General features: G+C 41.4%; 1 protein-coding gene and 1 long non-coding RNA gene across 4 annotated transcripts in view; both read left to right on the forward strand.

The window, feature by feature from the left end:
• aspm (assembly factor for spindle microtubules) overlaps positions 1–14,587 on the forward strand; it is a 59,760-nt gene extending 45,173 nt beyond the window's left edge. For all 3 annotated transcript variants that reach the window (XM_060068123.1, XM_060068124.1, XM_060068126.1), the window contains 5 exons: positions 1,302–1,494; positions 1,582–1,736; positions 3,513–3,689; positions 12,221–12,396; positions 14,319–14,587. In XM_060068123.1, coding sequence (XP_059924106.1) covers positions 1,302–1,494; positions 1,582–1,736; positions 3,513–3,689; positions 12,221–12,396; positions 14,319–14,421 — 804 coding nt within the window. In that variant the 3' untranslated portion in view covers positions 14,422–14,587. The remainder of the gene's footprint in view (positions 1–1,301; positions 1,495–1,581; positions 1,737–3,512; positions 3,690–12,220; positions 12,397–14,318) is intronic.
• A 10,944-nt stretch (positions 14,588–25,531) lies between these two features.
• Positions 25,532–26,420, forward strand: LOC132469988 (uncharacterized). The gene is made up of 4 exons (XR_009528541.1): positions 25,532–25,721; positions 25,885–25,990; positions 26,137–26,207; positions 26,373–26,420. It is a non-coding gene; the product is annotated as an uncharacterized LOC132469988 (long non-coding RNA).
• Positions 26,421–26,488: the final 68 nt, after the last annotated feature.

Consider the following 26,488-nt stretch of genomic DNA (forward strand, 5'->3'; position numbering starts at 1 on the left):
GCAACTGCTCCTTTCTACTACTTTCAGTTGGTTTCATTGAAGCCGTGCGGTCAACCTCTGACAATTCAACACATCGTAACCAATTCATTTTTCAACCGTTTACCTTCGTTCAAACCAATGAAAAAATCGACACACTCTTCAATAATATCTAAACGAGATTTCGATAGCTTTTATACTTTTTTCAGAATCACAGTTTTAGATTCTTACCGGCATAGTTTTCAGTTGCTCTCACTGATTTCCTTTGACGCCAGAGCGTGAGGACGTTCTTGCACACACCCACACACACGCAATAGCGTTTATCGTGATAAAAAAATTATCATATATACACCTCAATCAGAATACAATTCTCTGATCGGAATATAATTCATGTCCCGTTAACAAATCAACCCCAGCGTGTCCGGTTGCTAAGCGACGTCAACGTCTTTGGTGGCCTATTTCTCAGCTGATCAACACTACGAATGGTAATTGCAAAAAGACACACCGTGTGAAGATATTGTTACGTCTAGGCAAGGAGCCGTGTAATAAGCGGGATAAAGTATAATATAATGTATCCCTTATCGTATAAGTCCAGACCAACATAACGGTTGTGGGCGAGACATAAGGACGTACGCTTACCACTTTTGTAAATGCCATATATTCGGATTGCATGATAGGAATAGATCTATTCCGTTTAGAAATCTAATCGGATCAGAAGTGTCAGAAGCGGCTTAGATACACACACAATGGCTCCACCATTGTCATAAACACATACACAGACATAGACACATACACATAGATGAGCGACCATCAGTTTTTCAGGGTGAGATGCAGCGGAGTGTGATGTCATTTCGCCGTGCGAGCAGACCGGTAGGTTTCGAGCCCCTCCCCTCTTGTAGCAGTGAGGGAATACGTCAGGTCAGCACTACAGTGACGCTAACTTCAATTACAATTTGCAGGGTTATTTTGCATGGTCCATGGCTATAAAGATGTGAGACAACATGACTATTCAAGGTATTAAACAAATGCATATTGAAAGCAGTATAAATTGTCCGTACAAGCTGGGGTCCTCTGAATTTCCATGCAAGGATCAGCACCTGGGCAATAAAATGTTCATGGTCAGGTTTAAACATTCAACATTTCTCCAGGTGTTTGGGTTGTGCCGTTATAATAATAATAATAATAATACATTTCATTTAGAGGCGCCTTTCAAGACACCCAAGGTCACCTTACAGAGCATATAGTCATCATACATTTTTTAAAAAACAAGACATTGTGGGAAAAAAAAAAAAATCAATATCGGAGTACTTCTACACCCTCTTTAGGCACTGTGGAGAGGACACCGCTCCCGCAAGCTGAGAGATGTCCCTAAGGTGGTGGCCGCCAGGCAGCGCCTGCACAAGGTCTCTGCCGGCGTCCGAGAGGAGGACAAGCTGGGCAACAAGACAGCGTCTGCCCTGGAATACCTTCTTCGGTATAGGCACTTCTCCTACATCTTGGAGGCCTTAAAAAACCTAGGTAAGGCACTTAATCGCCCTCATCCTCATTGGCAAATTGACACTTCCAACAATGACAACAACTGTGTGTTTGTGTCTCGCTCTACAGAGACGGCAACTCGCCTGTCCCCAGAGTGCTGTGAGCGTCTGGTCGAGAGCGGCGCAACACAGGTCATCTTTTCCCTCATCCGCAGCTGCAATCGCAGCGTCCCGTGTATGGATGTCATCACCTTCTCCATCCAGATCCTCCTCAACCTCTCCAAGGTAAAACAAGCGATCATAACCAAACCAATGTCTTTGTAGGTCGTCACTAGTCTCACAAATCAGACTCTAGAATAATATGTAAAGTTAAATGGCTGGCAAGCTCAAATCTAGGTAAACGGGATGTTTTGCTTTATTTAGACGAATCATGTCGCTTGAGGCAGGGGTCAGTAAATGCATAAACACAAAATCGACCAGCAGTAGTAAACTGTAAAGAGTTGGCTGTAAAGATTTCAAATAAACACAAAGTAGACTGTAGAAATACACTTGATTATCAGCCTCGAGTTTGGATGCTGGCATGATAATCGGTTCAACAGGTTTCTCCTGCTGGTATAATGCTTGTTGAGGACGCTCCCTGATTTATCCGTCACTTTTTTTGTCATCGGATTCGCAGAAACCTACATGTTCTCCACTTCCCAGTGATAAATCAGCACCGCAATCACTAATGCGGTCGATAGACATCATTGTTTCTGGGTGTGGGTATAATAAAGTCCCGCTCATATAAGGTATCACTGTTTATAATATAATTAGGAATACGCTGATCTGATCTGCGAAAGAGATATAATACAATAGTATTTATATTTTGTAGAGATAATTGGCACAACCACATATTGTACACTTCATTTCTCAGTATTCATAGTAGTCGTACTGTCTAACCGGCGTATTCGGCTACACACACATATGTTGGCAATCGCATCATTTTCATGAATAATCCAGGAACGCACCGAAAATTTAGATTGACAATTTTATTATTTGCTATATACTAGAGCTGTCAGTTAAACGCGTTATTAACGGCGTTAACGCAAACCAAATTTAACGACGTCAAAAAATTTAACGCGCGATTAACGCAATTATTTCTCAAAACAAAGAAGCAGTAGCCTGACTGCTATGTTCAAATGACATTTGTTCAATGCAGTTGTTTAATTGCACTATAGGCTCTTTTTTTGTATCATCCTGTTTTGATCAGTATATGCCAATGTTGTTATCAATAAAAAATCATTTGCACAAGGCAAGCCGATGCACTTCACCATGTTGATAAGAGAATTAAAATGAGAAGAATTATGGGACAAAAAAATCAAGGGATATTTAGCATAGAAAAAGAATTTGCGATTAATCGTGAGTTAACTATGACATTAATGCGATTAATCACGATTAAATATTTTAATCGCTTGACAGCTCTACTATATACACAATATACAGTTTGACATGGGCCGAAGCAATTTGTATATCCAACATTATCGCAGCCATCACTTCCGTGTTGGGTTGCCACGACAGTAGTAAGGGAAAATAAGAATTAAACATTGGTAAATCTGATCGCTAAGATTCCACGATCGGTATCATATCGGAAAAAGGTTGTATCGTGCCATCTCTATCAAAATAGTTTAGACTCCAAAATGCGCCCCAAAAGAATCTTTTATTCATTTTTGTTTATTTTCCGTATTTCAATCCATCCCGAACTGCATGGTTTCAAACTAAAATAGTGTGCGTCATCCCCTACGGAACGTTTATTTGACGGGAATCATTGCGCCCATTATAAAATACCTTATAAAGGTTGAACCGTTGCAACCCATTATAAAAAACACTCTAAAAGTGCAGCCGTTCTGCCCCATTATAAAATACATTCTAAAAGTTGAACCGTTATGCCCCAATGCATTCTAAAAGTTAAAAAAGATTCTATGCCACATGAGATGATACTTTTGACAAATCAGTCCTCCTTAATTTTCTACTCAAATATTCCCTACGCTTTGTTCCCCGCCTCCCTTTGGGGTACATCATCAGTACCACAAGACTATAGCAGCGGTTTACTTGGTGGAGAACTCTGTGGAGACGCTGTTGGACTTGCTGCAACGGTACCGCGAGAAGGCAGGGGACAAGGTGGCGGACAAAGGGGGCAGCATCTTCACCAAGGCCTGCTTCCTCCTGGCCCTCTTACTTCAGGACCGCCATCGGGCTCTGGTCAGTGAGAGAGAGATTTAATTGAAGCAACTTATCCTACAATATTGTCCAGTATCTCTTGCCACTGTTTGTCTATGAAAGCATGTACGTAGGGGGTATGCTTTGATGAGTGGTTACTTGCCTACCTTACCAAGGGCCAGTTGGGCCTTTTACTGTGAACTTACTGTGAAGGACTTGCCCTGCACCTGTTTTTTTGTCTTTAACATTTTGTTTTTTAACCATCCATGGTGTGAATGTTGTTTTTGCTTCTAACTGTTTTAACGACATCAAGTCATCATGGATGTCTCATCCACCTTAATTGCCGCAAGTATTTCTAGTCATTCTACAGCCAACAGGGCAGATGGATCATCTTCAAATGTTTAACTGGCGCACCATTTCCAAAGCCTTTCCTCTGATGCCCTGCATTTTATAATAACTGATTTGAACAATTGTAGTCTTAAGAAGCCCCTTTGTTAGAGCCAGGGCCGGATTAACACTTTCTGAGGCCCGGGGCTAATTACCCGGGTGAATATCATGATGTTCTGACGCATGACCTCACACAAACCCACTGACACATCAGCGTACACAGTAGGCCTACCAATCTATGACAGACTATTTAAAGTGAACTGGTAATATGATTTCAATTCAATTAAATTAATTTCAATTCAAGGGTAGCTTTATTATAATTGCAGTAGTGTTGACAAAGCTGACAGAATGAGGATGGGGAAACAAAATGTATCTGAATTGGCCTATTTGAAAATGTAGGAAAAAAGAAAGTATGAAATTGGTGATTTGGTGACTTTGGCAAATCATTACAGAAAAAGTAATAGGCCCTACAATGCATTTGCTATCAAGTGCAGCAAGTTAGGCCCAGACAACATAAATGAACTGTTTTTTTAAAGTTACTTAATTTATAGAAATGCATCCTGTTTTTGTAAACTCATCAAAAACTATAAAACAATGTAGGGCCTATTGTAGGCTATTAAACAAAGGTCAATGAAGGCCCCGGCTATGGCTCAAACGGTTTGGGCATTGAATGGTTAATTTACTCCGGGAGTAACGCCCTGGTACATGTCCGGTTACGCACAACAAACCCCAAGCAAGAAGACAGGCAGGAATGTACGATGCAACATATTTGGGGTGAACTGTTTGAAATGTGCACACAAACAAGCTAAAACTATTTTACACATTAATGGGGCTGGGTCATATAGAGGAGGCCGCCGCGGCAAACATGACTCACCAAGGGACTTCAGAAGGCCCGTCTTCTGCTCTTCTTCCGTGCGAAATCATTAATGAGCTCCTCAAAGTCCATTTGGGCCAGCATGTCGTGCTCAATTGACATTAAAGTCAGATTGTTAAGTTTCTCCTCCAACATTGTCGTTCTCAGCCTGTTCTTGATAATTCCAAGTTTGGAAAATGACCTCTCCCCGCTGGCATTGCTGACAGGCAATGTAAGGTAGATCCGCAGTGCTATGTCGACATTTGGAAAAACTTGTTGTAGATTCCTTTCTCGAATGAATGACAGTAGGTTCATCGGCTGCCTGTTTACAGTGGAGACTTTTGCGAAATGCAAAAACTGTCCTAGTTCATCAGGGAAATCATCAGCCAGGTCTTCGTGGTATTTTGCCTGCAGGTTGACGCTTTTCTCGCGTATTTCACTGAGAGACAATGTGTCCAGTTGCGTTAGAAATCCGAAGTAGGTGGACGTTTCTTTGTACACTGCGTGTCTCTGTTGTAATGCACTGATCAGTTTGTCTATGATGACAAAGAATGTCTCCCGATAGCGATTTTCTCCCGCATTGGACACAAGGGTTGGTTCGTCTGTGTCATCGGCCGGGGTGGTGCGCTTCACCTGTCGAGTCACAGTGTACTGCTGTGACAGTGATAGCGATTTGGCCTGGGATTCCAAGTGTTTGTACTGGGAGCGTAAATTGGACACAAAGTCTATGAGGGACTGGAGCAATTCCACAGCAGTAACTAGGTCCAACTCCACCGTCTGCAGGGCCCTGCTTGTGATGTCAAATCTTTGCAGCACGGTATCCCATATGATGGCGAGGAATGCTGTCTCGAATCTATTCGAGACTTCGCCTCATCTCGTGCGGCTGATTTCTGATGGTCGTCTTCTGCTATCTCGTTTAAAGTGTCGTGGATATTTTTGAAATTTAAACGGAGAGCTTTTGTAGCCCGGGCGTGTGCTGCCCATCGCGTCGATGAAAGTCCCTTCACCATCTCCATGCGCTTGTTCTCGTTAGACTCCAGTCCATCCATTAATATTTTCCAGCGGCTAGGCGAAGCTGAGAAAAAAGTGAAGATGGATTGAACTAGCCTAAAAAAAGAGCTGGCGTCACGGCAACAATCCACACTACAGACCCCAACAAGGTTCAGGGAGTGGGCCGCGCATGGAATCCAATCAGCAAGTGGGTTTATTTCCTGAATTCGGGCACGCAATCCCTTGTATGCACCTGCCATGTTAGACGCGTTGTCATAGCACTGTCCCCTGCAATTTTTAATGTCTATGTGCATGTCCTGCAGCACACCTGTGACTGAGTCAAAAAGGGACTCGCCTGTATGGCTAAAAATGGGCAGAAATTTCTTGCCCTCCTGAGACACGTAACGCACCACAAATGTTAGTTGGTCAGTGTGACTTAAATCCGGTGTAGAATCCACAATAAGTGAAATATACTTTGCGTGTTGAAGCTGCATTATTATCTCTGATTGTACTCGCTGGCCCATGAGTGCAATAAACTCAGTGCATACAGTCGATGACAAATATGAGGGTGTCCCCCGCCCCTTGTTTCCAAAACGTTTTAAGTGTTCATCCAAAAAAGGGTCAAACTTGGCCAGCAACTCTAAGATGCCCAAATAATTGACGTTGTGCACTGAGCCCAGTGTTTCATTTTCTCCCCTGAAAGCGAGCCCACGCTCTGACAGAAATTTTATCATGGCCACAACTCTCCTCAATACCTCCTTCCAGTAATTCGCCTCATCTTTCAGTTGATCCTACAGGCCCGCGTCGATCCCACGCACCTGGGTGCGCGCAAGCCAAGTAAGCACAGCCTTTCTGTGGGGCTGACCCGCTTCGTGCATCTCGACTCGGTCAACTGAGTGTTTCCAATCAGAGAATCTGTGCGTGAAAGCGGACGAATCGTTACTGAATAGTTTGCAAAAAAAACAACACATTTCTAGTAGATGGGGAGTAAGACAACCATTCTCTTGCCACCTTCTCTCCATTTCTGAGCGAGCGACAGAACAATGTTTTGCTCAGACATCGCTTCAGATTTTTATAGCTCCTTTCAGAAGCCGAAAAATCGACATCTTTATGTTGACATTGTGTGGGTGCTTCAATTCCCTTTCCGACCCAATAGCTTCGCATCTCCTCATTAACTTCTCCCCAGCAGGCAATGTCTGTTGATATATCTGTTTTCGCCCCAGCCTCAGAATCAACAGGCTCATCTGCTACATTACCCACTGCTTCTTCTCCATCACTTGTTTCCTCAGAGATTGTAGCACTATTGCTAGCAGACTGGCTAGTTGGGCTGGTTAGTTGGCTAGCGGTGGTTGGCTGCTCTCCGTCACTGACAGTTGTATCTTTGTTGGTGGTAGCTGCTACAGCGGGCTGATTACTCCTCCACGTGTTGGTTAATTTGGGTGTTTTCTGTAATAATTCTTTCGCTCTTTCCTTTTTTATTTCATCTAATTTTCGTTTTTTTGCTCCGCTCTCGTGTTTCCTTTGGCCCGGCATTTTCGCTAGTTTTTTTAATTTATTTTTTTATGAATTTTTGTAGGGCTGTAACGATACGCGTATCAAACCGAAAATCGCGATACTCAAAGCCACGAACCTGTCTCGCGGTGTGAGAAGGCAGAATGGCAGAGAAGGCATATGCCCTTTCTAACTCTTCGGTCAAATTGTCCGATTGAAATTTGCTAATAATTTGTCTAAATAATAGTCTGCTGACAGCGCCCCCTCCTATCGATGCCGTAAATATGGGACGAGATGCCCTCTCTGTGATCACAGCTCTCCGTGGCTACGGAGGATTGCATTTCTCCACAGCCGTCGAAGTCCTCATATGCGATATGAACGACATTTATCCAGAGTGGGCCAAGCGTGAAAAAAATTGCCTGTGTGATCCTGTCTCTATTGTTTTGTGTGATTTGACTGGCAGTTTGTCTGCTTATAGGTCGGAATGAAGCGGCCACCGATTATTGACAGGATGGGTACTTTATTCTACCGGACTCGTTCGCTTCTTCACTAGACACACGCGCTACCGCTCGCTCTCCTCGCTCGTCCACTCACTCGCTGACGTCACTCACACACGCATACGCACACTGCCATTCTCCCGCACAGACATATGCTACTCGTAACACTATGCCTCGTTATTGCGACGTTCATGTTTTTCCTCATCTATTGAAAGTTAGGCTATTAAACATGTTGCATTCTATACGGCCTGATTATGTCATTATTTAAGCTACATAGCCTAATAAGAAGCGCTAATAAGGATATTTGAATAAACTAAACAGTTAAAGGGGCCCTATTATGCCTACCAGCAAAAAGCATCCTCCAACTGCAATCTTTGGTTATTTCTTTATTAATTTAGCTATACTTTAATAGTATTCTTTCGGTTCAAATCTGTTCAGTGTTCCAAATTATTTGCTATTAAATGTTACATTAAGATAATTGGTATTTAAGTGTTGTTTAAATAAAATGCTTTTTAAATTTAAAAGAATCGTGGGATGTATCGAACCGTGGGTCAAAAATCGTGATACAAACCGAATCGTGAATTTGTGTATCGTTGCAGCCCTAAATTTTTGTCATTTGACCTTCAGCGACCGGAGGCCCCCCTAGCGGCGAGGCCTGGGGCTACAGCCCGGTCAGCCCATTCGTTAGACACGGCCCTGGTTAGAGCTACCAGGTTGCTAGCTATCTAACAAGAGTGGGACAAGTGGACTTTTGGTTTGGGAACATAAAGGAGGCCTATACATCTTATGCAATGGCACGGTCACACCAAAATTGTACCGGGGGCAAAGATTGTACCACCTACGTAATCCGCGTCGAAACACTACGACATCGATCGACACGATTGTCCGTTGCCAGGCAGGTTTCAAAAAACATTTGCGCTCATCAAGACGAAATAACATAATACAGATAACTCTTTTTTACTTTATATTTGTATTGTATTGAATTTAGCTGGTAAACTGAGTGTTTATAGTGTTTTGTAGTTTATATTTGAATTGTATTTAATTGTTTTAACGAATTTAGCTAGTAAACTGAGTGTTTAATGTGTATCGCAGTTTATATTTGTATTGTATTTAATTGTTTTATCGAATTTAGCAAGTAAACCGAGTGTTGAAAGTGTATCGTAGTCTAGCTAGCTTGTGTTCATTTAATTTAGATAAAAGACGTCATCGTTTCATCATCAGCACACCGCAACAGAGTCAACCATGCAAGTTGACAGCAAGCTCGTCAGGAGCAGTTAGGGTTAAGTGTAGGGCTGCAACTAACGATTATTTGAATAATCGATTAATCTGTCGATTATTTTTTCGATTAATCGATGAATCGGATAAAAAAAACATTTTTAATTGCCGCATCTTTATTCAAAAACTGAACATTACTTCAAATTCACAGTGCAGACTGAAGTGTAAAAACACCAGGTTATTGCTCCAACGTCCCAGAACTATTAAAAGTAATATTAAATAATAAAACAATTCAAAAAACATAACTGGGATAACACAAAGAAAACATACAATGTATGATATACTTTTATATGTATATAAGGGATGTCCATGGTTAACCGGTCACACCTATTGATACCATTTTCGAGACTCCTTGAAATAGAACTTGTAATATTGCTTTAATTGCTGATAAGATGATGATAGTTCAAGATAGGACATTAAACAGGTCATAATTCTATCTTTACTATCTATTTTATATTACTGGGAAAACAAGTTTTCACCAAAAGCTCAATAATTTTTCTTTTTTTCTGTTGCATTTGAACGCATCAAACATATTACTGAGCCGACCTAAACACATCACATTTGACACTGTTTGTGACCATTGGTCTTTTTTTTTTTTTTTAAGCTAACTAGCTCTATATCCTGCCGATTTTAACATGGATTTAAAAACTGCATTACTATTTTTAACTGATGGGACTTTCTACACCGTCCGGTTGTGTGATTACTACCGCTGCTTTGAATGACTGTTGATGCACGCGGTGCCGACTCCGAGCCCGTCTGCACAACGTCTGCAGCAGCTGACAGTTTTCGGTTGGACTAGACGGATACTGAGTTGAAGGAGTTTTTTTAACCCAAAGACAGTGAAGGTACAACACTTCTATGTAGGCCTACAGTCCAGTGTTAAGATATGACCAAAATACAAGCTGTGGTCGCTCACACAAAAGCTCGCTGTGGGCGTGCATGAACCAACCTGTCGGCGGCTGGCTGTAAACAGTGCTGTGCCTACGAGTAACTTATTAATCGCGCGACACAACGAATCGACGACGAAATTCGTTGCCAACGCATTTAGTAATCGATTTTATCGATTCGTTGTTGCAGCCCTAGTTAAGTGTCTTGCTCAGGGACACATCAACACTCAGCTAGGAGGAACTGAGGATCGAACTGGCCACCTTTCGGTTACAAGACAACTGCCCTACCTCCTGAGCTAAGCCGACCCACAGCTTAGCCGACCCTCACTCATGACTTTCTCATGAAAGTCACTCATGACTTTCATAGTCTTTCAAAATCATGAGTGACTGACTTCTGCCTAAAAACAGCTTGGTTCCTTTGTGGAACTTTATTCTTTATCATAGAATAAAGTTACCATGTTATCGAAAGAAATCCATTGTTGTTCCATTCAACAAAGCTGCTGAAAGATAATCGGCCCTGTGGCGATTACCTCATTAGTTATGAAAGGTTTAGAACGAAACATCAGGAAGACTTTAATGGCCAGCGTAATTGTCCCACTCCAATTTATGTATCAATCAAGGAAGGGGGTAGAGGATGCCGCAGCAACATCGCTAGATTTTGTCTCGCATCGAATGAATCATCGTATTTTGAGGGACTACTTTCTCAGCAGCAGCGGAATTTAACCTAGGTATCAGTCCGCCGCTGCCGTAGCCTACTACCAGGAATATAACACTGCTGCTGAGACACAGCAAGTCCCTCAAAATGCAATGCAAGGTTGGTTTTATTTCTAACATTATTCTATCAACACAGACATTTACATCGACCGTCTGGCATTATAGTTGATTTGCCTCGGGTGTACTGCGGAGTGGGTAAAACTGTTTTATTAGCAGGCTAGTATTGCCCATTGCCATGCGCTAGCCTAGCACAAGCAAACTCTGCAACTAGAAGGACTGAAGGAAATGTGTTGAAAACTGTCTCCAATGATAAAGAACACCAAGGCTAGGCCCTATGTCCATAATTCCGAACTACCCCTTTAATGACACTTTGTCTGAGGCACTGTTCTATAGTAACACAAGTCCTTTTTCCATCAAAAAGATAATGCGCTTTAAAATGATGCGCATCAAAAGTTAGTGCGACATATGTGATGGAAAAAGGGTTATATCGCTCTAACGCCGATTTTGTTGCACTAAGTTAATTCGCTCTGCAGAGGTGGTTTTGGGAAAGTTCTAGCGACATAAAAGTAATGGAAAACGGCTGAAGCGATTTAGAATGTCGCGCATGCGCATTGTTGATGGAAAATCATCTAGCGGGTCAGAAAAATGCGCTTCAACACGGGGCATTGTGACACAATTTTAATTCGCTATAATCATTCTGTCGATGGAAAACCGTTTAGGCGTTCTTATGTCGCTACAAATTAATTCGCTTTAAGAGTTAATTCGCTTGAAAATCTGATGGAAAAAGGACTACTGAAGGGGTGTGTTTTGAAACCTTTTGATATTTGTGCTTGAATTTCATCAACTGGTGTGTTGACTCGTATATGCAACTCAATGTCTCAAAGACAAAATAAATGCTTATCGACCTCAGCGAAACCCTCCTGTCATGGCACCGTCATTTATCGTTGGTATAGCTGCGGAGACAGTTAGCCAATATAGAACACTGGCAAAAGGGGCAATCAGAGAGTTAGTCTTTAAGGTTGAGGTGCTTGTTAACCGATCATTCTTGCAAAATGTTTATTTAACTTTTGCAATTATCTGTTGGTTTGGAAACTTCTGCATGGTTGGCAAAAAGAAATGAGAGCCACTCATAGGCCACTCTGACAGACCTCTCATTCCTATTCATTTTTTTCAGTTTTTGCTCCTGTCATTATGGAGGACGCATGTTTTCCATAGGAGGACCAAATCAAACCTTTATCTGAGATGATTGGTTTCGTTTGCTGTTGGGTTTTCAAACAAGCTGTAGGCCTAGTTGCAATTGCACATACAAATTTGTATTCAGGTCTATCACTTCCAAGTGATTATCAAGTTTTAGTTTGTGTTCAACATGAATGAGTGAGACATAATTATCATTTTGGTGCTTTGTGTCAAGAGTTTTAAGTTGAGAAACATTCCATCACAAATAATTATGTCGGCATGATGTTCAATTCTTTCTTTCAGGAGGTCAGCAAGCTCCCCAAGGCCTTGGACAGGATCCGTAGCGTCTACCGTCTCACGGCCCGAAAGTATAAAATGGATACGGAGAGAACCATCATCAAGCATAAGATGAACTCTGCCGGCAGTAGCAGCAGCTTCTTGGCCCAACCCACGCCTCGGAAATCCCGGCCAGTGCGAAGGTACACAAACCCACACACAGCTTCTGTTTAAGACCCTCTAACCTTAAAGGGGTAATGTTTGATATGAACTTCAACAACGTACTTTTTTTTAACATGGCATAAAGTAGTGGTCGAACGATATATCGGGCTGATGTTTGCGTTTTTTACGTGTATCGTATCGGCCAATTTTATTTATTTCCTTATTTTTTTCGGCATGACTTACCGACAGTTCAATAAATTTTCAATTTTTAATTGAGACATTCTAACATTTGTTATCATCATTGTGTCATTTTTATGACGTCAATTGAGGGAGGCTTAGCCTGGAAATCCAGACCCACATCTAGAAAGCTGTAGGGTCTGGCAACGAGTAATGAAAATGGCCCAACTCGAGGGATGGCACCAAGCATGCATTTGAAAATATCACTGGATAACACACATTGGATAACACTACGACCAATAAGAAGAATACAAAGGGTTACGTATCCAGACCAGTGGAGCTAACCAATAGATAAGACTCTTGCTGTAGCCGGTCGGTACAACAGCAACGCTTTTGGCCCGCCTATATTGATACATCGATATGATTGATTAATGTTCTGGGCCAGGGGAGGCACAGAATATACACAAGTATATTGCTTGTTCCCAGAGTGACTCGCTGAGCAAATTCAAATTGTGCTCTCGCGAGAACTCTGGATTTTGAGGGTAGTATCGGCTCCAAATATCAGCTCAAGTAAATCGGTATTTGCGTATCGGTTATCGGCTAAGGCTGATGGAAAAAAAATCGGTATCGGCCCTATAAAATCCATATTTGTCGATCCCTAGTATAAAGACTTAAATTATCTTCAACAAAGATATCTATGCCATTTTGTTACTAAATATGAATGTAGTGAAAGTGTGGCTCAGAATCCTGGTGGACTGGTCATATTGGGCTCTGAGACTACTTACTTTTTGTGATCTCACTTCAGATTTGAGTGGATATGTTTGATCAAAATGGCGTTTAACACGCTTTTTATTATCCTTGTCTGTCACTCCTCTGTATCTCTCCTTTTCTCAGTCTAACTCCTTTGTATCTCTTCCTCCTCCATGTCACTCGTCTGTATCTCTCGCTCGTCTGTAACTCTCCCTTTCTCCGTCGTACTTGTATGTATCTCTCCCTTTCTCCGGCTCACTCGTCTGTATCTCTCCCTCGACTGTATCTCTCCCTCGTCTGCATCTCTCAATTTCTCCATCTCACTCGTCTGTATCTCTCTCTTTCTCTGTGTCACTCGTTTGTATCTCTCACTTTCTTTGTGTTACTCGTCTGTATCCCTCCCTTTCTCTGCGTCACTCGTCTGTATCTCTCCCTTTCTCTGTCTCCCTCATCTGTATCTCTCACTCGTCTGTATCTCTCCATTTCTCTGTCTCACTCGTCTGTAACTCTCCCTTTCGCCTGTCTCTTGTCTGTATCTCTCCCTTTCTCCGACTCACTCATCTACATCTCTCACTCTTCTGCATCTCTCCATTTCTCCGTCTCACTTTCTTTTCTTTTTCTCTCTGCTGTCTTTTCATGCCTCTAACTCGCTTATCTGTCTTCACCGAGTTGCAATGTTTACCGCCTGGAATGCACAGACTTGATTGGCTGAGTAGTATCATGTATCAGTATCAAAGACTACAGAAGCTTCCCCCGTCAAAATATACGTTTTTATATCATAATGGGTACGGGTCCGTATGGGAAGGCTTCTGGGTCCGGACCCGGACCGTGGTCCCCCTGCTAGTGACCTCTTAGTTAAAGATTTATGGTAATGGACCAAGATTTTTTTGAGTTCTGTCTTGGGACTGAACAAAACGTCAAAGGACTGTGATGTTTTGTCACTTATTCTTATATTAGTCTCAAGGGGCTAAATACATCTGATCCTGCAATGTAGTTAAACCTCATGATCACCACTGAACTATTCATTTTATTACAGATTTGCACCAGACTGGGTTCTACAAAAGGATAAGCTCAGCGACATTGTGGACCCACTCGGCGCCATTAAAATGGTAGCAGATACTTTTTCAATTGTTTTATAAAAATAATGTTGACATTTTTGTTTTTTATGTTTCCTGTGTGCATTTTCGATCGTAACAAAAAACTTTTGTAAGCAAAATATTTTCATGTTTTATATCATCTATATATTTTCTTTCTTATTGTGTTTTCTCATTGTTTACATAATAAAGTTGACAGCTTTTTCTAGTAGTTTTCGCCTTTGTATTTGTGCTGTTCTGATGTTTATTTGGAGAACGGGAGACCTCTAGTGGTCAACTTGTAACGCAATGTTTTTGTAATAGCAGTCTTGCAGTTGTTCGACGATGCATGGTGAAGCAACAGTCACGTAATTTTCTCTTTTATATTGGTTGGCCAGAAAACAGGTTTGCCTGTAAGTACATGTCATACAGTTATCTGGACATTGGATACTAGTAATGAAATCCCTTGTTAATCGATAATATATTCTGAACGAATATATTAAAGAATAACAACTCATTACGCTTGGATGAATGAAATAGTGTTGTTTTTTTTATTAAACAATGTGTGACAACAAGAACAAGTGAGTGCAATTGTGTGAACAGATTCAACAATGGACACAGCAGGGAACACTATACTTAGGGCAAACCATTAACATATAACGTTGCAAATATACTATACTTTATGCCATTACAATACTTATAATAGCCCTGAGCAAATTCAAAATTGGTTTTAGATCAATGGTCATACCATGGTTGGCTGTGCAGCGTTTGGATGCTCCAATCGGTTCGAGAAGGGTTACCACATGTATGGCTTCCAAGGACCAAGAGCGCAGGAAGAAATGGATGGCAATGGTCAGCCGTCAAAACTTACAAGTGACAGGGGTCAGCAACAGTCAAAAACTGATCAGAAACTGATCTTACAAGCCTACCTACAGGTACACTTTGAAGATGACCAATTCACTGCCACAAAAAGAGAAGGGATGTTGAAGCTGAGGCCCGATGCAGTCCCAACAGTTTTCATTCATCACCCTAAGGCGAAGGAGGAAACCCCCTTCTGTGAGGGTGCCTCCAGAACCAAGTGCAACGGACCACGCATATTGCGCCAAATTAAACTTCGGTATGATCCATGCAGCTAACAATAGTTCAAGGATAGACTACACTCCTAATGAGATTACATAATTCATATTTGTACATTCAGTTTAAAAAACAACCAGAGGTCAGGGATTCTCTGAGGATTTGCACACAATGTAGATAATCGACACATTTCTACCCAATTAACAATTGCCGGTAGATCCATTTATACATTTTATTGGTTTCTGATTGTGGCAGACGATTTAATTCACATTGCAGAAATGTTTCGCTTTAATACATTTTCTTACATTGCCTTACATTGGAGATGACAGTAGTTGCAAATGCAAAGGCAAAATACATATAACGGCAACATTACCTTGTAATTGTTACAGAGATTGAGGGAGAAATTGAGGTGGATTTCAAGAGCGACGAAAAGGACATGACAGGAGACAGAGAGAGCAATCAAGAGGCCACTTTGCCAGGGGCAGGTGATTCAGGGGCAGGTGATCCAGGGACAGCTGCTCCAGGGACAAGACTGCCAGGGACTGATGGGGCGACTGTGGAGGACCTAATAAGGCAACTAGAAAAGGAAAAATGAATGAGAAGGAGAGCAGAGAGGGCTCTTGTAAAACAAAAAAGAATCAATTTAGCACTAAGAAAGAGAAACAATTCAGTCAACAAGAAGTTAAAACGAAAAAGCCATACAGGTTAAATTCACCGCCCATCATAATCAGCATTGTTGAAGCGGCGGCATCTGTAGGGCTTCATGTGCTGAACATCACCCTTTCCAGGATATAATTAAAACAAACACACTGTTATTTCTACTAGCTAATGCATCATAAAACCCGTCCTTAAATCAACCTAAATGATCCTAGTAATCCAACATAAATAACTAACTAAATAAAAGTTAGATTCACTACTGAACTGCGTAATTGTTGGTGTAGATACCTTCACATGGCGAAGTCGAGCTAACAAACCAGCAGGCAATCGGTCGTCTACCAAAATAAAAATATGTATAATTACGCTGTGCATATACAAATAAATATCAGTATATGCATCATAAAGGTCCTGATACAATACAGACAGTTGACAATTCAAAAGAGGTAGCTATTTAAAGCCCATGGTGCAGGTTAACCGGAAGTTTCGATTAATGGGTACATAAAGCACTCAAAATATGTATAGAAAGTTAGAAATGTCTCCAAAATGGTGTTAAAGTCCAGTTTTTGTAGTTTTTGGTTAGTAACGGTTATTTTTTACGCAATTCGGCGATGACGTCACACGAGGTAGACGCATACTAGAACTAGCACTATGGCGTCTAACTTGGATGAGGAAGAGTTGGACCCACAGTCAACATTTATGATGGCCCAGTCATATAATTTCGAACCGGTTAGACGTGAGAGGGCAAATGAGGAAAGACAGAGAGCCGATGGCCGTCAAAGACAAATAAATGCATGGTCAGAGGAGAATGACTGGAGAGTTGGTGAAGTGTCCTGGTGAGTTGCTACCATTTAGAAACGCAGCAAGGAGCGCTGGAGCTAGTAGTCTATCAACAGCAGTGCATAGGGGCGGCAGTAGCTCAGGAGGTAGAGCGGGTTGGCTGGTAACCTGAAGGTTGCTGGTTCGATCCCTGGCTTCTGTCGAGGTGTCCTTGACAAGGTATCTAACCCTGACTGATGTCGATGTGATGTCGAAGACAGACATCCTGTCTGTCTGTCTTCGACAGTTGCTGCTGGAACAGAGACTTCCAACTCTCCAGCAGTAGGCAGTAGCGCCCCAAGGCCAGATATGCGCCCAGCGGGAAAACTGTTGATGATGATGATGATACAATAACAACTTCATTTTTTTTTACTGTCAGTGAATAGCATCGAGTGAAAGTCAACGTTTTCTTTATATCTAGTGACAGTGATAATGTCGTTGGCTCAGATAAGTACCCTAAACTTAGTCAGAAGATCTAGAAATAGAAGGCATATTATGCCTTCTATTTCTTCTAAATATGGGCTAGCTTGACAGTCCCACCTATGAACCCCTAGTGTTTATTTCTAAGCTTTTACCTCTTTCTCCGGTGAAAATGTTGTTTGCAAACGTAGCCGACGCCGAGTGGGCTGGTCATGCCTTCAGTGTGATTATTTTTGATAGTGCTAACTAGTTTTCCTCGTGATTGATTGTCATTGAAACCGTCAGGGTACCGCTTACTGGGAGAGGGAGAGAGTAGTCAGCGTGTCTGTCGCTGTGTTTGGCAGGTGTCTGTGTGGGCGGTGTCGTCCCATGGAAACTGTGGTGGAGAGCTTGTGTTGTAGGGAGGTGAGCGAGTTTTGGTCGCTGGTCGAGGAGCTCACCCCCGGGCCAGCAGATGTAACGTGCCTATTACGCAGCATCCTGGATTTGAGGCATGCTGCCTGAATCCGTTTGTGCTACACATAGCATACTCACACACTTCAGGCAGGATCATGGTCCCCTTCAAGCCAGCACGCACGAGTATGTTCATGGTTTATGTTTACTTTACCAATCTTTTTACACTGAGTCCTTTGAACCAACAGTTATAGGTGACAGGAGATGTGTTGCATACACAATAAACATGCATAAGAAACAGGCTTAAAATGACGTTTCCAACCTACTTACAGAGAGTTTTAAACTTAAGAATCATTCCTACTTATCCCTAGGCAATACCGGTACACTGCGTACAGGCAGGCTATACACTGGGCTTATGGCGTTTTAGGCAGGAGTATAAGGAAGCCTCTACCCTCTTGTGTGGTTTCAACCATCAGACAACAATTCCAGAGTGGTGACCAGACCTATCAGGGCTTTCAATGGCCTTGTTTGGATGAAAATGAATAAAAATAATTGTTACATAACATTGTTATGTTATGTAAAAAGAAAAAACAAAACATGCAGCATGCAGGAAACCACCACCAAATGAGATGACAGGGACAGAAGGTTAGAAGATAAGTTAACTAACAACTAAAATAAACACTTACAACTAAATCATTGGACTTCTCTGTGGAAAAAAATAATAATGAGAAATTAGGTTTTCTTGAAGCATGACTGCCGGGCTAGGTAGAGGCTGACGGCCTCCTCCTTAGGAATCTTTTCGAAGGATTTGGCGATGGGGGCGGGTGCATCGGAGGACAAATTGGCGCTAACCTCTCGAAGAACCGCGGGTGAATTGGCGTAGCTCTCCCGAAGGGCCTTCATTAATGATGTTGCATAACCTGCAGACATAATAATAATAATATTAATTATTATAATAATAATAATATTACTTCCTAAAGATCATTGTCACTGATCACCGATGTCTCGTGCGCCATCTCAAAATATGATAGAACTGCATGACACTGCTTACCGTATGAGGCTGCCTCTTTGATGGGACGCACCACACATGGGCACCTTTTCTGAAGCGCGGATACCGCACGCAGTACTTCTCCGTCCCGTCACTTCTCCATGCTGTCACGCGATTGGCATTGTGATTATAATGCAGCGCCGCTAAGAGAAGCCTACAAAATAACACATTTGAGAAAACCTTTGAAACTTGGTGTATGTATGACAAAATACTACAATAGGCATGTTAATAGATAATATTATTACTATAAAAGGCATAATAATTGGCAGTGTTATTCCCTTGGAGGGGCCTGCCCGTAATTCCGACACCTCATTGTTCCGACGTCTCAATGGTCCGAAATATTTCCCATTAGATCGACATGCCACTATGCCGACGGTTCAATGTTCCCATTGGTCCGAAGGTCCGTTTGTCTATGGAAAGCCAAGAAGGCCACAATCCGGCCCTAGAATGGCGTGGTAAAAGTGCAAAACCGCACGGAAACCGTGCGGTTTGGTAGGAATTCCTTGTGTAGCTTTATTAGGTTTTGAATGACTAATAGCCGCGGCTATTAGTCATTCAAAACCGTACGGAATTCTTGCCAAACCGCACGGAATCCGTACGGAATCTGTACGGTTTTGCACTTTTACTGCGCCATTCTAGGGCCGGATTGTGGCCTTCTTGGCTTTCCATACAATGAGGCGTCGGAATTAGGCCTACGGCATGGCACCCCATTGGATAGCACTGACCTGCTATAAATCCCAAGGTATGAAAGCCCTGTGTGCTTGGGCACAAATTGCAAGATGAGGGAGTGGTAAGCCTCAAGGGAGAAGGTCTGCTGCTGTGGAGACAGCTGTCGAACATCTTTCCGTAAGGCAGTCCTCATCATTATGTTCTCCAACTTTACTGCTGCCAATGAGCCTGCAAAGACCAAGGCAGGTAGGTAGGGGGGCAGACAGACACACAGACGGAAAACATACAAATAGACAGGAAGATAGATTGACAGACAGAATTCCTTTTTTTAATGGAAACACACATGAAATTGTCCTGCATATGAATTATAGCAAACATAAACAGTTAACAGAATGTTATGAGATTGCCAGGGAATGAAAAAATTATTTCATCACAAAGGTCACATGTCAAAGCATCCAGACAATTACTCAAAGACAGCAAATACAAAACTATGTAGAGCGGGCATAATACCAGTACTGTACCTGGGTCCAGCCACTCTTTGTTTCGCTGATCTCCTTCTAGAGGGCCATGGGCACAACTGGAGAAGGCAGGGGTGTCATGGTCATGGATGTCCTGGATGTGGTTGACTAAACTTCTCCATCATGTTCAATGATTCTGTATGCAAATCCAGCTGGGTGATTCCCTTCCGATGATTGGTCCCCTCCCTACTTCCTGGATCCCATCGAAGCTACCAATCGGGAGTCTCCAATCAAGCCAGCTGCATATAAATAGCGTGTTTGTCCACAGTTCGGGGCGGCTGTGAACCAGTGATCAGTCCGCCTCTTTGTTGGGGCCTACCTTTTTGTTGTTGCTTGGGGAATTAGAGTTTTGATATCGTTGTATTGCCTGGCTGCGTTTGAGTGGTTTCAGCTAGTGTCTTTGGTAACCTTGTGTAGCTTTCTTTTGTTACAATTCTGTGTGCATGTGCACTCTTTTCAGTTGATTAAACCCCCGATTTTGACCCGAATCTGTCCATTGTCACCTATCCATTTCATTTAACATCCCAATCACGTGTTGCGGCTCTTAAAACGAGCCGGGTCGTAACATAAAAATCATCGCTAACCTGTGGCTAACCGCTAAAATATCACCTACTTTTCCTTATTATATATATTTTTTGTGATACCCTACAACATCAAATACAATGGATAATTGTTTAAATGTTTATTAAAAGCAAATGAAATGTTTCCATTTCTGTGTGGCGCGTGCCGTGCCGTGTGCAGGAACGCCAGAATTCAAAAAGTTAAGAGATGGCGGTTAAAGCAAAGCGCAGCGAAGAATTGCAATACTTTAAAGAAATAGGAGATCATAAGGTGAAATGTAAAATATGCCAAGCGAAATCGAGCTACCAGAAAGTACTATGCGGCACATGCTCCTGAAACACAACGGTGAGTTCGGGAAAGCAGACCCGCAGCAACCATGTGTGTCGGCTATTTTCACCGCCGCAAGACGCAGCCGTCATCCCGGCCGTGTAGAGAAGATCACAACGCTGAGTATTTCCATAGTCCATTTGCTGCCGTTTTATTTGCAGCTTTAAATTATTTGCAATGGTTAGGCTACTTGTTTCGTTTTTGTTTTTTTTAAAACCGTTACAGGCCTTGGTTCGACGTGATTTAAATTGTGAGACGCATATTTATTTTTGTAAGGAAAATGTGTTTTGAACGTTTGCAAAAATAAATAATGAATACTCTGATAACTCTGACTGTTTTGATGGAGAATAAGCATTACATGTTTGGTTGTTAATATTGCCGTTCATCATTAGGCCTATTCCTGCTGCAGATGCGTTGCATTCTAAAAATAGATTTGATTAAACGAGTACTCGATTGATCCTCGAGGAATTCCTTAGATCACTCGAGTTTGGAATTTACTACTCGTGCCCATCCCTAATATATATATACTGGATATATTCAATATCCAGCCAATTTAGCCTGCCATATTCATCACCCCTCTCCTATTTCTTGTTTGCAAAGTCTGAGATACCTTTTGACGGTTGAGTGTTGAGTGTTACTGAAAATACAACATTTTCTTCATTATGAAGTCTTCGGCTTTGAACTTCAGGTGACCTTTCACCAATTATCACGAGAGTTTAGGTGAGTGACAGCTCGTAAACATCTACAAGAGTTTAGATGATAAATCAAAGCACGTGTTGAAGATGGATCCCAAAATATATTCAGAAATTGTAGATTATAAATGCAAATGCATTTATCCTGAGGGCTTGTCCAAGCAGGAAAAAAATATTTTCCGCAAGAAGGCACTTCTATTCCGTATTGAAGGTGAGAGACAAGAAGAAATGCAAATTTCGGCAGAGTGAAATTCAAGGAACGAAAAAAAAATAGCTCATATTATAATATCACACAAAAATGTGTGAGATCAATGTTGTTTCAATAAAGTATCATTATGTTACAAATATTTACACAAAATAGTGTAGGCCTACCCTACATAGGTGAAGCAAGCTATGCAGGGTACACAGGGACTCAAGCTAGAGCTGGAAACCCACCAGCAGACAGAACAGACACAGACAAGGAGGGATAAAATGAACACACAAAAACCTGAGATCAAAAATCTTTCTTTTTGTGAGCTGTGTAGTATGTTGTAGCCAATGTCAGGGTGAGGGTCCTGCTCTGGAAGAATTGAGTGTTGAATGTACACCTTTCAGAGATCAAATTTTAGATTTATTTATTTTTAATTACGGTCAGAAACCGTAGGTTGGCATGCAAACCACCTGATTGCAATGCACTCAGGTGGTGTATACATCAAGTTAAAAACAAAGGCAAACAAAAGGTTAATTGGCTATTACACTGTACTAAACTATATTATAGGTTACACTATTCTATAATGATGTTGCCGTTTTGTTTTGTAATATTCTAAACTAGGCCCTACATGTCTTTGTCATAAAGTAATTTTCTACAATTTCACAGACAATGAACTGTATTATGTGCGTCGCAAGGCGACATCTCCTGCCAGTACAACCAAAGTAGTCCGTGGAAAAGAGGAGGCAAATGCAATTTTCGCCGAGTTCCACAGCAGCAGCATCGGAGCGCACTGTGGGCAACGAAAGACCAGAGATGCCATCTCTGCCAGATTTTATTGGCCTGGCATGTCTTCAGAGATTGACTCATGGGTGATTATACTAAATGGTTTTTTCAACACTATTACAAATTCAAGCCTTTTCAAGTGAGGATCATATACATTTCTGTATTTTAACATTTGAAATATTGCTGTTTTAATAAAGGTGGCACAGTGTGTTCCATGCCAGGCCAACACAACGACCATAAAGCGTGAGGTGGAGTATATACCCATCACAGTATGTTTTCTTTTCTATTACGCTCCTATTACAACTTGTGTTTTGTATGTCTCAACAATAATAATGAGTCATAATGATTGATGCGATGTTTCCTTATTAAACATTTGACATTTAAATGAAATATGGAAAACCAAATATAACAAGGGAGATATTTTTGTCATTCATTCATTTCTTCTAGGTTAAAGAGCCATTTGAGCTGGTCGGAATGGACCTCATTGGGAAGCTGACACTCACCGAAAGTGGGAACCAGTACATTTGCGTCATGGTGGACTTCATCACCAAGTGGCCACAAACTTACGCCCTTTCATCAAAGACAGCAAAATAAGTCACTGGGTGTCTCTTGAAGTTTGTGCACCAATTTGAAGCACCTAAGAGAGTCCTCACAGACCAGGGGACGGAGTTTGTAAATGCTGTAGGTTTCATATGTACAGTATAAGCTGGACCACAGGCTTAAGTCACAAGTGCTACTGGCTTGTTTTGTCATTTCATGAAATTGGTTAAATACTTTCTTACACAACTGTTTCTCTTGTCACTCTTTACTAATAACAGCTCAACAAAAATGTTTGTGAGGTGTTGAAAATCAAAAGGAGTCTTTGTGCTCCGTATCATCCACAAACCAATGGTTTAGTGGAAAGGATTAATGCAACCATACAGAGGTATGTTCTATATGTTTAAATTGTAATAATACTCACTATAAAATAATGTTGTTCTAATATGCTATTTTATTATGCTATATCTTTGAAAAGATCAACATATGTAAATGAACTTATCTTATAAGTACAGCAATATTGCAAAGGTGAAAATCTGACGAGACAATATTAATCAATCTCTGATGGTATTATCTCTTCAGAGCACTTTGTAAACTGGTCGGAAACAACCCCAAGGAATGGGATATGCATCTCGATGCTGTGATGTTTGGCCTAAGGACCAAAAAACAAATGACCACAAATTTCTCACCATTCTATATGATGTTTGGAAGAGAGGCGCGATATCCATCACTGATCCCAGAGCAGTACCAGGTTAGTACAGGCTTTTAACTACTCAAAATATTCAATACTACAAAGACTGAAATACTAATAAATGTGTAAGCTTTTCTATAAATATCACACTATAAACTTAAAATACATTTTCAGATTGACAGCAGTGTCGAGGACACTGTGGCCAAAGACAACCTGACCGACTCTGCCCTCAATATCGGCAAAATGATCTCGTGTGCTGAGGGGAACACCAAGAAAGCACAAGAGAAAATGAAGAGGATGTCCCCAAAATCATCGATTCAGAAATTCAATGTTGGTGACATGGTATGGAGGTTGAACATTAGGAGCCGGCAAAGGAAAGGAGGAAAGCTGGACCCCAATTTCTTGGGGCCATACACTGTGTCGTCAGTGGAGAACAAAAGTGCTGACTTGGTGGATGTGAATGGTGTTGTCTTTCCAAAGATCAACATTGACCACCTGAAGCATCACCATGCACAGAGTCCTCACATCCCCCAAAATTTGAAGGGAAACCTCAAGCTAGCCGGCAGCACAGTGGCAGCATCCACCCCAGCAGCCACCGCTACAGCAGCAGCATCCACCCCAGCAGCCACCGCTACAGCACCAGCATCTACCCCAGCAGCCACCGCTACAGCACCAGCATCCACCCCACAGACCCAGCAAAATGTATGTGAAATGTATGTTTGGAGATTTGCTGAAGTTGATTATATATATGTATAAACATCCTGGCAAATTTTCTATGGACCTCATGTGATTTATAATCTAATGTTATGGTTTTCTACATGTTAAATATTATGTGGATGCTTCCAGTATTTATTATTATACCTTAATATTGCAGGTGTAGAAGAAGCTTGGCAGGGAACAGATGTCTATGTGCTGCTCTCAAAAATAGGGCCATACCAAATCTTCTTTGCCGACATCGCAAGAACCGCTCCAGATATGGAGTTTGAGAGTGAGGTAAGACCTCACCTTGCTCATAGTAAAGGACTAACTACTTTCTCGTTGTTATATATGTTGTTAGAGCATATATTTTTGACATCACTACTCTAGTATCATTTATAGTACAGTTTAATTTATCAGGATCATTATTACTCTGTTTTTCCATTGTAAGTGTTACATTTGACCTACCAATGTAATTAAACAGCCTTTTTATTCATCTAACTGATTATCTTTCTCATGAATGCCTACATGCACCTACTGGTGCGAGACTTTAATGTGAAGTCAACTGACAGGGTTATGGCAATCGACACATTCGAGATGTCCAACATATGGAAAAGAAAACAACCGAAAGTGAAGGTTAGGGAAAGCTTTTCCTGCTCCAATACTGAACTGATGTGTCGGTACAAAGTTATGAACTCCATAAATAATTGGAACTTTTTATTCTTTTAGCTGGATCCACACATGTACAAGTACATCCTTGGGATCATCAACAAGAACCACCACTGGAAACTCACTGTAAGTGAAATCTTGCAGCATACATAAAGTCATAAATTACTCTTACGATCCTTTCTTTTATTTTACATACTTATATTCAGTAAAGTCTACTTGCCATAAAGTATAAGTGGAAAATTCCAGTGTTGCCATGTGTATGTGTAGGTGAATTGCAGTGTGTCTTTTAGTAGCATAGATCTCCGCTAATGTCTTTTTTATTATTAAAAAAAATAAAGGTTATGATCCCATCACAAAAAAAGGCTCTCTTACTCGATCCTCTTGGGGAATAATCCAGTACCGACCTAAATAGGTGCAAAGATGTAACAAGGTAAGCTGAGATTTTGCTCTTGGATTTCTATTGGGACGTTCATACAGAGTGTATAGCAATCCACTACAGTTACTTTTCATATATTTCAGAGCCTTCATGAGACTTAGGGGGATCAATGTGTCCAGATGGGGATGCGACACAGTCCCACACCCTTGTCAGACTGACAGTACCTCCTGCGGGCCCTTTGTATTGAAAGTAAGTGTTAGGGGATGAGACAACTATGATTTCAATAACATTAACACATTGTCCGTCATTGACAATGTATCCAAAGCAAGTGTCATTCTTAATGGTAACATAACAGTAATTTGTCACATTTAGATCAAAATATTAATTTGTCTTAACTTGTGCTTTTTTCCAGTTTGCTGAATGTATCCTTAAAGATGAAACGTGCAAATTTAATACATCAAGAAAAGGTGTAGAGGAAATGCGAAGGGCAATCGCAACTGCTCTCCTTGAGAATACTGGTAACTATTTCCCCCATGAAAATATGTAGTTATAATTTTCTTTTTAGGGCTGCTTTTCAAAGACAATGTAATATAGAGCAACTGTTACAGTTCATTTAGGTCGTTATGAGGAACATAATGACCCTAAAGTCATGATCTTTTACTAGATGACCTGACTGAGGTGTGCCACCAATGTGGACAGACAGACAATACAGAAGCACACGAGGACGTACAATGGGTAAGACATGTCATAATTTATTATATATATACACCTTTATTTTCAATCAGATGAACAGTATTGTCAGTGTTAATAGCACAGGAGTTGGTGCCACTTACCAAATTACCAAAACTACTTACCAAGTATGAACATTTCAACTGATATTGTCAATATCAAATTGTTTAGATTTCCTGTGAACGGTGCCAACGCTGGTATCATCAGAGCTGTGCAAAACCTATGATGGAATCGCCACACCTCCGTCTAGCCTGTAACACAGACAGCCAGGAGAGAGAGGGCACTGG

Source organism: Gadus macrocephalus, chromosome 12 (assembly GCF_031168955.1).
Source record: "Gadus macrocephalus chromosome 12, ASM3116895v1".
Taxonomy (NCBI): domain Eukaryota; kingdom Metazoa; phylum Chordata; class Actinopteri; order Gadiformes; family Gadidae; genus Gadus; species Gadus macrocephalus.